At 46.7% G+C, this 13,335-nt stretch overlaps 5 protein-coding genes across 5 annotated transcripts in view; 2 read left to right on the top strand and 3 right to left on the bottom strand.

The window, feature by feature from the left end:
* The window catches only part of LOC128730513 (cAMP-dependent protein kinase catalytic subunit PRKX), a 32,598-nt gene extending 27,755 nt beyond the window's left edge, over positions 1–4,843 (bottom strand). The window contains exons 1-2 of the mRNA XM_053823563.1: positions 4,479–4,843; positions 3,833–4,245 (exon numbers count right to left, since the gene is read on the bottom strand). Of these exons, the coding sequence (XP_053679538.1) occupies positions 3,833–4,245; positions 4,479–4,843 (778 nt within the window). The remainder of the gene's footprint in view (positions 1–3,832; positions 4,246–4,478) is intronic.
* A 3,428-nt stretch (positions 4,844–8,271) lies between these two features.
* On the top strand, positions 8,272–9,165 carry LOC128731848 (signal peptidase complex subunit 2). The gene is made up of 2 exons (XM_053824996.1): positions 8,272–8,434; positions 8,539–9,165. Exons 1-2 carry the CDS (start codon positions 8,381–8,383, stop codon positions 9,073–9,075), a joined length of 591 nt encoding a protein of 196 aa, XP_053680971.1. The 5' UTR covers positions 8,272–8,380; the 3' UTR covers positions 9,076–9,165.
* Positions 9,166–9,356: 191 nt separating this feature from the next.
* Positions 9,357–11,025, bottom strand: LOC128729583 (uncharacterized). The gene is made up of 2 exons (XM_053823071.1): positions 9,710–11,025; positions 9,357–9,636 (listed from the first exon to the last, which is right to left on the bottom strand). The coding sequence occupies exons 1-2, from the start codon at positions 11,023–11,025 to the stop codon at positions 9,357–9,359; spliced, it is 1,596 nt and encodes a 531-aa protein (XP_053679046.1).
* Positions 11,026–11,145: 120 nt separating this feature from the next.
* On the top strand, positions 11,146–12,163 carry LOC128729566 (uncharacterized). Its single transcript, XM_053823070.1, has 2 exons — positions 11,146–11,547; positions 11,616–12,163. The coding sequence occupies exons 1-2, from the start codon at positions 11,146–11,148 to the stop codon at positions 12,057–12,059; spliced, it is 846 nt and encodes a 281-aa protein (XP_053679045.1). The 3' UTR covers positions 12,060–12,163.
* Positions 12,164–12,683: 520 nt separating this feature from the next.
* LOC128730618 (histone H2A, sperm-like) lies at positions 12,684–13,251 on the bottom strand. The gene is made up of 2 exons (XM_053823692.1): positions 13,126–13,251; positions 12,684–13,045 (listed from the first exon to the last, which is right to left on the bottom strand). Exons 1-2 carry the CDS (start codon positions 13,133–13,135, stop codon positions 12,684–12,686), a joined length of 372 nt encoding a protein of 123 aa, XP_053679667.1. The 5' UTR covers positions 13,136–13,251.
* Between the last annotated feature and the right edge of the window lie 84 nt (positions 13,252–13,335).

Genomic DNA, 13,335 nt, shown 5'->3' with positions numbered 1-13,335 from the left:
TACCCTGCTCTCGAGCCCTCTGCCAGCACGTTACATAACCGATTCTCAGCGGGATACGCCAGCCGCGATTACGTCCGGTTTCGGTTCGGTTAGCTTTGAATGCGCCTCCTTCACATCACGCATCAGCGCTATATCGGTGCTGGTTTCGAATTTCCAACGCCTCCCTGGATGCGCGAAATCACCCGTTTCCAATTTCCCAACGCCCCCCCCAGGCCGGTTTTCCCAAGCATAAGCGAATTACTAAGCGCACTCGCACGAGAAGTGGATGCAGGATCGAACGGGGATGGGGCATTTGCTAGCAAAAGGCGTACATTGTTTATTTATACTACCGCAGACGAGACGATTAGCAACCCATTTGGGGGTTGGTTTTGTAATGCGCCTTGCGGTCGACCTCAATGGGCACTTAGGGCCCCGAGAGCGATGGGAAGTACCGCTCGAAAATGGCAAAGTCACTTCCTGCCGCGCGTAAGTAGCAATAAAGTCTCATTAATCCCTGCGCGGTCGTCAGTGTTGTCCCCCTTTCGTCGAGGCGTTTGTGGGGATTTTTCTTGAGCGAAGAGCAGCGGAAACAGCTCATTTTTACGAGAACCGATGATGAGTGATCGCGATACGATCGATCGGGATGTCCTTGCTGATGTCACACCACGGACGTCAGCTGCCGAAGTGCAAAAGGACGTCAAACCTGGGCCAGGATTCGTCAATCAATGCGCAGACACATTCAATCTTCTGGCACGCGTAATTACACCAGCGGAAGAGCACGCACCGGGCGACATGCAAAGACGCCCGTAAAGGAGTAACAACAAACACGCACGCGAGAAGCAACCCTCCTGCAGGGGGTGGGATATTTTCGGTGCACTTTGATGGTGCGCAATCAAAACACATAAAACCGCGCATCTAATGCGTTCCAGCTGCGTCCGTTGAGTGAGCGTACGGTCTGAGGGTGGTGTGGAAAAATCACCCCCCCCCCCCCTTTGGGTGGCGCATTTTCCACTCAAGTAGATGATGATGGTAGGACGATTTTGCACGATCGTCTATCGTTTATCATGCGCTTTCTCGCCAGCGCTCGCAAAGAGAAGACAAGGAATCGAGACTTATGCCAACAGGTGTTTCCGGGGACATTTCCATGTGTCGCGAGTTTGTGGGCCGTTCGAGAGGGAGGTGGATTTTCCGGAGGAAAGGACCTGCTAGTGAGGCGGTGGGTTTATTTTCAATCTGTCACGAACCGTGACCGGTTGGAAGGACGCACCCGAAGGCGGACGCAGTTCCAGGGTTCAACCCACATTCATCAGCATCTTCAGGTTTAGATTATTTTAAGTTTTTCCTTTTTATTTCCCGTAACGAAGACTTTGTCAACAGAAGAAGCGGAGGAAAAACACACACACACACACTGTCCAATCGCCCCATGCATGGAGAACGACCGAGGCAAAAGGTTCAAGAGGGCCAAACAAGATGGCGCCGGGAACGCGTGTCTTCGAATGTTTATTTTGTCCACACAAGCGGACACAAGGACACCTGATTTGCGATGCTCCATGCTGCTGCCGTGCGGGTTAGGGCGCCTCGGGATGAGAGCGTGTTTACTCCCCCACCCAGTGGCGCTAGTTTTATTTTTACCCGGCACCGTATTTGATATTTTTGGTCGGCGGAAATCGAAATAAAAAATGTCAACCCGAAGATATTACCACTTGGGCTTTTCACCGATACACCGGAAGACTTCCTTTCCGAGCGGCATGAAAATGGCATTACAAATTGAGTTTTTGGCATTTGTTTTCCCACCCATCGTACCAACGATGGATGGTTTGTGACAAAGAAAACGTTGTTCATGGCGGAGATGGAAAAAAAAAAACGAAACCGCTTCCTAATGAAATCAGAATGTCGTACATCAGCAGCAAGTGTCCGGAAACATGCAGCCCTTGTTCCGGAAGGCACAAACATGACACTATCAGCAACAAGTGTACACCTTCGACAAGACAACCCCTAAGCGACGCGTTACACAGCACGTCAGATGGATCCTCAGATGGTCCGCAACCGATAGCGGCGTGATGAACGAGAGTGAAAGTAAGCGCACCGACGTACGTAGATGTATCATCCCCGGTCGTGGTGAACGAATTGTGACACTTGCCGGCGAACCAGCGGTCGGTCGCTCAGGTCCTGTCAGATTGCTGCCCATCAATCCCTCCCCAGGCGACGGATGACACTCGCGCATGATGGACGCTGATGGACGCGAGCAGCACCAAACCGGACAGCCGGTTAAAAGCGTTTTAAAATGTAGCAGCAGCAAGTGCGATAGCGGCCGTCAGTGAACTTGGCACCGGCTTGCAAAATCCAGCTAAGTGAAGCTACAAAGTACCTCAAAAGCCTCCCCCCCCCCACATTGGGTGGTCTTTTCCCGACGTGTGCGTGTGTGTGTGTGTGTTTGAGTTCAGTTTCCTTCCGATCCAACCGCCAGACCGAAGGTTTCTGGAACATTGGCGTTGGCTAGGTGCCTAGTTGCGATCACCGGGATTAGCGGAAAAAAGCAGAGTCCACCCATCTGTAACGCTAGTTTACGTTGGAAAATGAGGAAAATTCATCCACCCCACCGTAACAACCCTTCGAGAAGAAGCGATCGATCGTAATTTATGTGACTATCGGTGGAATTTCACTATCTCATTCACCCCTACAGTCGCTTAACTTAACGCGTCCTTTCCTGCTCGACCTTCGAGCGGTCCGGTTGCTCGTTACAATTAATAATAAAAATCGCACAAAAACGGAAGCACCACCCCCCCGGGATGCTGATCCTCGGTGCTCCGGAGGGCAGGGGGGGGGGATCTTCATCGGATGCGACGTCGGCACAAAACACCTTGTAACAAGTGACCGCCAAGTGTTTGCACGGACGGCCGAAAAAAGAACCCTCACACACGATCTCGCTGCCGATGGAAACCCGGCAGCGGCAAAAGAAAACACCCACCGATCGGGGCCCGGGAAAAAAACCGGTCGGGGTCCCACGAGGGTTGGCGGGATCCTGAAATCCCGCAGACTGATCAGCGTCATAATAAATAAAAATGTTTTACGATCATGCCCTCCGTCGGCGGGTTTCGTGCGAACGGCAGACACACATCTGCTATTCCGGTGGAGGCCAATCGTGGACATCACCATCGGAAGCGGCCTCGCCGTGCAAAGTGATGATATACCGTCGACCCCCGGGGGTTTCGTTGGAGATCCGCGGAACGGCACGTTCCCGGTTGTGCTGCCATCTAGCGGTGACCCTGCCGAACTTGTGCTCGATCAACGATCGTGTTAGATCGCTGCGACGCCCCCAAAAGAAGCTTCGTCCTCCGCATTTCTGTTACTCCGATGTGCGGTCTCGCTCGCGCACGGAAATGAAAACCATGTTTTTCCATGTGGAAGCGCTACGAACACAATAACAGACACTTTTGGAAAACGGAGCATCGTCTTTTCTGCGCTTCGGCGTTGACTAATGGTTTACGAGTTGCGAATTTTGGGGAGGGCCTTTTTTTTCCTGTTTTATCCATATCATAACGATGCTTTACGAGCGCATTCCGCCTTTTCCTTTGTTTGTGTGGGTGTTCGGCTGGAAATGGGCCAACCTTTTTTTTGGGGAAGGCGGACGATTATCGCAAGAGAAGGAGAGAAAGAGCTATCTCCAACAACTATCCCCCCCACGTTTGGTTGGAAATTATGAAGACAGTGCCAAATTTATCGCACCACATGTTCGAGATGCTCGGATGCACGCCATTTTCTTTAGCTTGTCGAACGCGCGGGTGGCTCAGAAACAAAAAAGGGAGGCATCCTTTGAGAAGAATCTAGTCTAAGAAGCTACTGCGCCACTTACCGATCGTTTTCAGTATTTGAAAATCATCCAAAGCATAGTCCTCCGGTTGTTTGCGGCGAACAGCTGCGCCGATATTATTATTCTTATCAGATAGATCGCCACCATCATCATCGCTATCGCCGCCGCGCTGACAATCATCACCATCGTCAGCGTCAGCAGCAGGGCCTCGTGGTTGCTGTCGATTTCCGGCGCCATTGCGGTTCGGTTGCTGTTGCTGTTGCCCGCGAACTGGTGAGCTTTGTTGCTTTTCCTGCTGCTCGTCGTCGTCGTCCGCGGAAGACGTGGACGCCTGTTTCCTGATGCTGCTGATGCTCTTCACCGGGCTGCGGTGGGTTACTTTTTCCTGGTCCGAATCCTCCTCGTCCTCGTCGTCGTTGGTGCTGTGTGGTTTTCCTTTTTCACCGGCAGCAACCCTGGCGGTGAGCGAATGGCATGTTGGCGTTAAATTCCTTTCGGCAACAATTTATCGCAATCCAAGTAGACGAAACTCGCCAACTGGAATCTCTGCATGACGTTTGTGATCACAACATTTCGTTCATTTTTCTTCTTCGTCTTCTTCTTCTACTTCTTCTTCTTCTTCTAAGCACTCTATTCTAAGCACCTCTAGCAGGGTAGTAGATCGGATCCTGCCGTCGATGTTACTCACCTCAATCGGACACCTTCGCCTTTACTTCGCCGATCCTGCCGCACGCTGTCCTCCTCCTGATCTTCCTCCTCCTCGTCCTCCTCGTCGTCTTCTACCACCCCCTCCTCGTCGTCGTCCTCCTCCTCCTCCTCCTCCTCCAGGCCCCGCTCGTACTCCTCTTCCTCCTCCTCTTCCTCGCAGCTAAAGTCACTCTCCAGCGGATCGGTCGATTCACCGCCGGAGTTGGCGCTTCCGACCGATTTGATGCTCTCGTTGATGCTGAGCTTCTTGATTCCCGTGCCGCAGCTGTTGAGCGTTACCGACACCGTGGTCGACGTCTCCGATGGGCGCAGTGTGTAGCCGGTTAGCCGGGGCGAGGAGGACATCTTCCTGGTGATGCGCGTTCACGGCGCCCTCTGGCGAAATTGTACGCGAAAAACCTCCGCGCTTTGCGACGCAAATCCGAAACCCAACCGGGAGAGCACTTGCTTTCAATTTACGGTTGATTTTGGGGGGCGCGGTGTGACGGACACGACGAGGACGACGATGCCCTGATGGGGGGAAATTTAAAGTGAGACGTCATTTGTACGACCCAAAAGCGTACGATGTTTCTAAAGCGCCCGGTAAGCGAGAGCAACGGTCAGCGGAACGCAATCGGATCGATAAATCACCCGAAAGGAAGACGGTAATTGTCGCTGATTTCGTGGCGTCTTGAGTACTCGCAAGTTTCTATAAAAAGCCTTGTGGGGAATTGTGAAAGTTTGTCGTTTTTTTTTTCGAGTAGCTATTGGGGGGTTCTTGGCCGACGAAAACCGTTAGAACTACTTGCAGCATCTTGCGAGTGTTCCGTAATTTAACTACTTGAGAGAAACAAAACCCCTTTCGTCTACAGAGATGCACTGGACGGCTATTGTTCTTCCCCATATCTCACTGTTAGCGTTATCTCGATTGCCCCTAGCTTGGCACAGAGATTGAAGTGATGCGATTCTTTCCGCTCTTGGCTTTCACCCTTGTTCACGAGGCGTCGCTTGACAGCGAGATTTATGGTTGTCAGTGAAAATATTCAGATAAACGTAGGCGCAAAATTTTGTATGTGGGCCCACAAGCGTCCCACATGCACCACACCCTCATCGGCACAATTTGCGGTGGCTGATCGCGGCGTGATTTGCCCCAAACTGACAAGTTCGTGGGGTCCGCGCAGGATGGGGATCGATTACACACGCGCGCGCCAGTATCGCTTATAATTCTAACAATTTTCAGCATTGTATTGACCACTGTCAGCCATAAATCAGGACCAGGATTCATTTGTTTTTATGTAGTAGAGCACAGATGACCCGATGGGTTGTTAAACGACCCAAGATGAAGGCGTCACATGGCGCTCGTAGCGTCCTGTTTGATGGGGTGATAAATTTATAATGTTCCTTAATTGCCTCTTCTGTGCACCGCCGATACTCGCAGGCTGGGAGCGTCTAATAGTGTGTTTACTGGCTTTAATCGCAAATCTCAAACCTCAAACAAAGCTCTTTCGGCACGAATGTCATATAAACTGTATGTAGTTAAGCGTTGGCAATCAATTACAATCGGTATCGGTTGGCAACTGATGTCAAGTGTCGCTGGGAGTCAGTTGAGGGCATTCTTACCGTGTTATACCATTCCGTACCCCGAGATTAGAAAGAAAATTCCCTGTGTTTTTTCTCTCTCTCTTCACCTTACCTGTACTTGAGGAAATAAAACACCGTCGAGTGTTAGGGCGCCCCAATGCGTATCCTGCTGGTGCGATTCTCACTCGTTTCGCAAAAAAAACCGTTTTACACACGTCACTGTGGGATTTCCGATGTAATCAAAGATTCGATTTCACTTAAAAAAAGAAATTCACTGCGAACTGCCGGTTTCCGACCACGGCACTACTAGCTGTGAAACAAACCCCCGCCGGTTTACGTACGCAATGGCACACTTTTTAAGAGGCAAATCTATTTCAATGATTCTTTCTTACGTCTTCGCTTTCCACATATCGTTGCCCAAATAGCGCTCACTTGTATGTTTCGTTTTTCATTTGTTTTATTCCGGCTTCTTTCGATATCCAGCGATCTGCGGGCTGATTTAATGAATGGAACGTTTTTCCGCAGGAGAAAGACCGTCACCAGATGAGATGGAAAATGTACCGAAAAATACGCGATTCAGCTCGTCGAACCCACTCGTGGGTGGATATCGGAGGCAGAGGGGATGACACAAAATTTCCGCGAAAATTCACTACACTTCCGCTCGAATGCGAATCCGAGCAAACAATTCTTCGAATCCGTGCCGTTTCCGGTCGGACCACCGTTGAGGAGCAGAATTACGGGTGTTTACTTTCTCTAGCGAATTTTCTTCACTACCGTTGCGCGAAATCGAAAGGTAGCCTCGATCAATCTTGCGGGGATGTGTTTATTTTCCCATCGAAATCGGGTAGCTTCACTCACGTTTGCGATACTTTCCCTGTAGAAGCAGGGTTTATTTTTTGCCTTCGAAAATGTCGTACTGATTGTACCACCGTTTAAACTTTCTGTAATCGCTCACACTGATGCACGTGTCGACGAGGAACGCGTAAGCTGTGCGTGACTTAGTTCTTACGGCGTATAGTACGATAGCGACAGGTGCACAGAAGCCGTTACAAACCGACCGGCGCTTGACGAAACGTTGTTACGAATGACACGAACCGACCGACCATGATAAGCCCTCTTCTTCAACTGAGAATTGGAAATTGCTCACGCGGTCGGCTTTTCGCGCGCGGAGCATCTTTTCAACCCTTACATCGGCATGGTCTCGAGTGGGGAGGATTTTTTTTCTGAGTACAGCTTTTTAGATGCCCAGGGTTTTGTTATTAAAAATGGATGTTTTTAGTATGCTTTAATTACTAGAGATAACATGCGTAATTCGAGGACTCCTGTGTAATTGGTCAAACTGTCTGTATCTTCAAGGGTTAACCACACTAGCTGCCCTTTCTCCATTTTTTGGTGGAGCATGCCGGCGTGCATGCGTGTATCGTGTTTTGGATTTCTCAGCATTTCTTTACTCTGAGTTGCATTTGCTCTGAGTATTAGGATTGTCTATCCCCACAAACCGAATAAGGGTGTGCGAGAGCACGGTTGGAAAATGGGAAACCAAAAGGCGGAGAGAGCGGAAGCTTAGAGGGTGCGAAAATGGTTTGTTTACGTTTTGTTTCGAGAGAGCGCATATAGATGTATGGAAACGATTTTCGCATGAGCTAGGAAAATACTAAAATTTTAAAACCTGCGGCAAATAATTATCAAATTTTCTATATTAAATCGTTGTTAAAAATTTACGATATCTTACGTTGGTTAAATCACAAGGGTCTGAAATACAAAATACATTTCAAGGGTTTGAAGATAAATTTAGAAAATATCGTTCAAATTTTATTTATTTAAAATCAAAACTAGTGAAAATTAATACGAGCTGTACATTACAGGAAGCATTATGAGATTATTGAAACGTATAACATAAAAAGTTATTAATTTGTGCACTACTTGCTTGACACACTGTAGCTAACCGAACACTGAAGAGTTCCTGTTAGTGTACATAAACTTTGCCTTTAACTGGTCAATTATAAGTTGTTAACTTACTTAACAGCTATCTTTTATATCATTTATGATTACTAGAAAAATAAGTAAATTCATTTAATTTGAATAATGGAGACATCGTGGTCTAATTGCAAGAATTCCGTCAAATCTACGTCAAAATACGATAGATGGCCTAACCTGTACTTTATTTGAGCCATCTGCACGTCAATCGAACGATAAACGTCCACATCAACTTTCTTCTCAACGCCAAAAACATAAAAAGTATATAAATCTTCCTATCCGAGCTGTTTCTAAACAAGAATCCTTGTCCTTTACGGTATAATCCGCCTACAATCCAGCTTCGGAATGTCAAACAAAAACAAGAAACCCTCTGAAAACGCACAACTCAAGGAGGAAGAGGTAAACTGATGCTGAGCGTGCCGGTTTGCTAACAGGACACGTCACTGGGTTCTTAACGCATCCGTATCTGATTTGTTTCTTTCTCCCTACTCGGTCACCAACAGGTAGTCCAGATCAACAAATGGGACGGTACTGCGGTGAAGCATGCTCTGGATGATTCGGTCAAGGATGCGCTAATGAAGCACAGCAACATGAAGGAACATTTCGCGATCATCGACGGGCGGTTGTTCATCTGTGCGCAGGCTGTCGCGATCGCGCTTGTTGCCCTCGGCTACGATTATCAGTATTCATTTCCAGCTTCGAAACCCGTCCTCATCGTCAGCGTGTGCTGTTACTTTTTCCTTATGGGTGTGCTGACCATCTACACAACGTACGTTGAAAAGGGCATTTTTGTGGTGGGCAACCAAAAGGACGCCAGCGGAAACGTGAAACGATGGCAAGCCAGTTCCGACATGAAGAAGTACGACGATAAATATGAGCTAACGGTGCAGCTAAAGGACGCACGTGGCATTCGTGAGGCAACCGTCACGAAATCAGCCGCAAACTTTATCGACGTTAACGGTGTGATTCTGGACGATCTCGTCGCCAGTGAAGTGAACCGTATTGTGAATTCGCTGAATGCGGACCGCAAAGACAAGTAAGCGGCCTACTGCGTTGTCATGAGCAGAAATCCAGCATTAAGATCTAATAAATATGTAACAGTTGCCCTTGATTGCAGTTCAGAGGGTGAACCCTAATCAAAATTTAAGTTTTTCCCCGTTCTTCATGATAGATGCGAACAGATTACGAAGGGGATCGTAAGAGAGTAAGAGTGATCTGATTTATCGTATACACATTAGTGTTTTCTGTCAATAATTCATACATCTTTGAAGATTTTATTCTATCTTGTTTTACTGATATGCTTATCATGAACATTAGACATCTATGACTCAAAGGAAACTTTTATATCTTTCAGTATAAATGATCGGAATAAGTTCCAAGCTTCGTCTAACTCTGGTTTTGGATACAGCTCATCGTGCCTTAACAAGAAATCTCTCAACTCTTTCCGCTGGATTGTTGTATCCGTTTCCGATCGTATTGGGGCGAGCTCTAGGGCCAATTTTTCCCCAACTTCTAACTTCGTTAGCTTGGGATAATGCGTTTTACATCCGTCACATTCGCATTGCTCGTTTTTATTGGTTTTAATGGATGCAAGCTTGTGTCTGAAATGAAACAAATTTGTCGAGAGAATGAATTCTTTTTGTTCTACCTACAAAATGTTTTTCGAAGTCTTACGCGAATGCAACGGTTATATTTTGACCTTCGGTAACAGGACGTTTCAATATGACAACACTCTGAGTACCGAGCAGAAGACGTTCTCCATTCGGGGTGCACGAATGTTTCAACAAACGTGCGAAAGGATAATAGCAGCTAAATTCTTCCGATTGTTTGTCTACCAAACATATCGCATTCTCGATCAATTGAAACAATATAGGCAACAGTGTTTCAGAAGTTGTCGTTCCCTTGAGACATTGCTTAAGAGATTCGTTTTCTTCGACTGCTATTACATATATAAGTACGCTAACATACTGCGAGACACATATTCCTGTCATGCCAGGTTTATCGTCAGGCGAGATAATCTTATCGGGACAGGTTGCTAGCAGATGTAACACATTACCGAAAGGATCCATGCCAAACGGCTCTTCATGCTTTATTTGTTCAGTGAAATCAGTTATACGTTTCGGAAACCCTGCTGGATCTTCCAGATAGAGCTGTACTGCAAACCAAAATAATCTAAGCATCACATGGAAAATTCGAGTTATTTTTGGTCCTCTGAAGAGCAACTGAATATCATCGACGATTTCACACTCAAACCGATGGTATCGTTGAAGTGCCTGCTCTTGACACTCTGAGCTGCAGTACATCACCGCCGTGCAGCCTTTGCAGGGCAAAAGATTTAGCTCGTTACGGGAGCCGCAGAAATCACACCGCTGGTAAGCCATCACAGCTTCCAGAACCAGAATGAATGGTTTTTCAATAAGCACCTTGTCGCCTACATTCAAGTTGCGGTTTGTGCGAATAGATCGAGCGTCTTGGTTAAGCTGAAGACTAGATTCAACAAAGCTATGTCCCACGCTACTTTTCCTTGGAGTGAACGAGCCCTCCATTAATTTTCTACAACGATCCTCACGGTCCGTTAGCTTCTGGCTCATTTCCTCCGGATAATTGTGGTGCCGCGCCAGTTCAATATTTTCCAGGCAATCGTGGTACAATTTCTGGCTGAAGTACACCGCAGAACGATTGGCATAACTCAGCCCGAGCTCTTCAGATCCTTCCTCTGACCAGCAAATGCTTTGATTGTACAATTCCATAGCCTTTTCAGGCTGTTGAGGGGACTTCTTATAAGCCGCATTACCTTCTTCGCGAAGACGCTTTGCTTTGAGGTTGCTCTTTGCGATCTTCTCCTTAGGAAAAGGCCAATATTTTCTCTGGAAACTACGTATTACCGTCGGCAGATCTTCCGCAGGGATTGATTTCCGCCCGATTGACCACGAGGTTGCAAGGCCAACCAACGGACACTCCAATTGTTTTACCACCTCCGGACGCAGCATTTTCGCTTCTAATTGTTTCTCCTATTGCAAGTACTGTTTTGACAACCGGGATTCAACCCCACAGGGCAAGTTTGACAGCCAATTGTGTTTGTATACAAACAAGTTCTATGCCAGGCACCGATGGCGGACCTGCGGTTATTTTCACGAGAATACATTTCGGAGCTTATTGAGCTCTACAGAAGCTTCCCATGCTTGTGGAAGGTAAATTCGGAAGACTACTCAGATCGCTCTAAACGAAAAGTAGCCTATGATGCACTGGTCGCAAAATATCGCGAAGTGGACAAGCATGCCTCCAAGGAGACGGTGAAGAAGAAACTGTACGGTTTGCGATCATGCTACCGTCGGGAACTGGCTAAGCTGAAAAAATCTGTGCTCTCCGGCGCTGGTGTGGAAGAGGTGTACAAACCAACACTTTGGTACTTTTATTTGTTTGATTTTCTCATGGACAATGAGCTCCCAAACGACGATACACGGGGTATTACGGAAGCGTACCAGAACGGTGTTAAAGAGGAAGAAACAGTGGTTGGTCATCGTCAATGTGGTACTACGATGAGTTCTTTTCTAAAAAGGCATTCATTACTTCATTTTAGGAATATTTCGACGACGACGATGCCGAAGGAACGGACGTCGATTATATTGACAATGACGAAGATGAATCAGATGAGAGTTCAAACTGTGATGCGGTGGATCCGTTTGATTCCGGTTCGCTTGGCCACTATTCATCCGCCCCTAAACGAGAGTCTGCACCTGCAGGAAGTGCACCACGATCGCAACCTCCGAAAAAAAAGCGCAAACTGCTTACAAAGAATTCGCGGAAGGTCGGTTTTATAGAGCCTGTTGTGGAAAAACATTCCACAAGTGTAACGGGAGAGGACCAATTCGACGTATATGGAAAGCTCGTAGCTCATAAGTTGCGATCCTTTGATAAACTACAGGCTACGTTTTCCCAGCGGCTTATTAATGAGATACTGTTTGAAGGGGAAATGGGGGTTTTGAATCGCAATTATAAGGTTGTTGATATGGCAGATCATTGACTGTAACGTCTATTGTAAGCCACCAGGATTCACGATGGCGTATACTTCGTATACTACGTATGTATATATCGAACTTACGATACTCGTGACGCCATACCTGTTATGAGCGCAGCACTACCGCATATTATTAGAATATAAAAGTAGATATTTATTATTTTATTTCTTAGGTATAAATATATAAAAGTTCCGTAGCCCAGAACCACAGCATTTCATTCGTCCAATTTAACACTATCGTTAAATCAAACAGAATAATCATATCTCGATTTCTTATCTGTTCAGACGGAGCCGCACTTTCTAGTTCTCATTTCACTTGTAGTGTAAAACTGAAAGTGCTGTGATTGGATGCTGCGAGATATAGTTGAGTTCACATTTAACGTCGTATTTTATTGAGATACCTTTTTAGGCCAAACAGATTCAACTTACATCGCAATTTTGTAATATTATTCAATTTTGAAACTAGCAAATGAGTATATATGGCAGTATTTATATCGAATGCATGCAAAAATGTAAGTAAAACCAGTTAATACAAATGGCGATTATTGTGAAATCTTATTTAATAAAAAAATGCACTGGTGTCAAACATAAAAAATAGCTTTCGAATGAAGGAGTCTTCCATAAAAGTTATCAGTACTCCTGGCTTTGCCCAACTGGTTTAGATTTGTTTGTGGCGGTATTTTTTGGCAGCAGAACTGCATGAATATTTGGCATTACGCCTCCCTGGGAGATGGTGGTTCCTTGGAGAAGTTTGTTGAGTTCCTCATCGTTGCGGATTGCGAGTTGGATGTGTCGCGGTGTAAGTCGAGACTTGCGGTTGTCACGGGCCGCATTTCCGGATAGTTCAAGCACTTCCGCCGCGAGGTACTCCAGTACGGCCGTCATGTAGACGGAGGACCCGGCACCGATGCGTTTGGCATACTTTCCCTTGCGCAAATACGACGCGACTCTACTGACGCTGAACGTAAGCCCGGCGCGAGAAGATTTCGAAACTATATAAACATTTAAAAATTGGGGAAATATGCTTATTATTGTAGATACATTTTTACAATACCCACGTGATGCTACTCACCATTCTTCATTTTGAAAAAAATAGCTTGTTTTTCTGAGATTCACCACTAAAACAGTTGAAACACTAAATCGTTCTTTAAAGCGGTTGGAATGTAATGGCTCCTATTCCTGCGCACGCTTTGATAGCTATATACTCGCGCGCTTTTTAACGCTACCCCTTATTACGCATCCTTACGCATGTTAAGGCCCGACTAAAAGGAGCACATGATCG

The sequence above is a fragment of the Anopheles nili genome, chromosome 2 (genome assembly GCF_943737925.1).
Source record: "Anopheles nili chromosome 2, idAnoNiliSN_F5_01, whole genome shotgun sequence".
NCBI lineage: Eukaryota > Metazoa > Arthropoda > Insecta > Diptera > Culicidae > Anopheles > Anopheles nili.
This window is presented reverse-complemented; position numbering and strand designations above follow the sequence as displayed.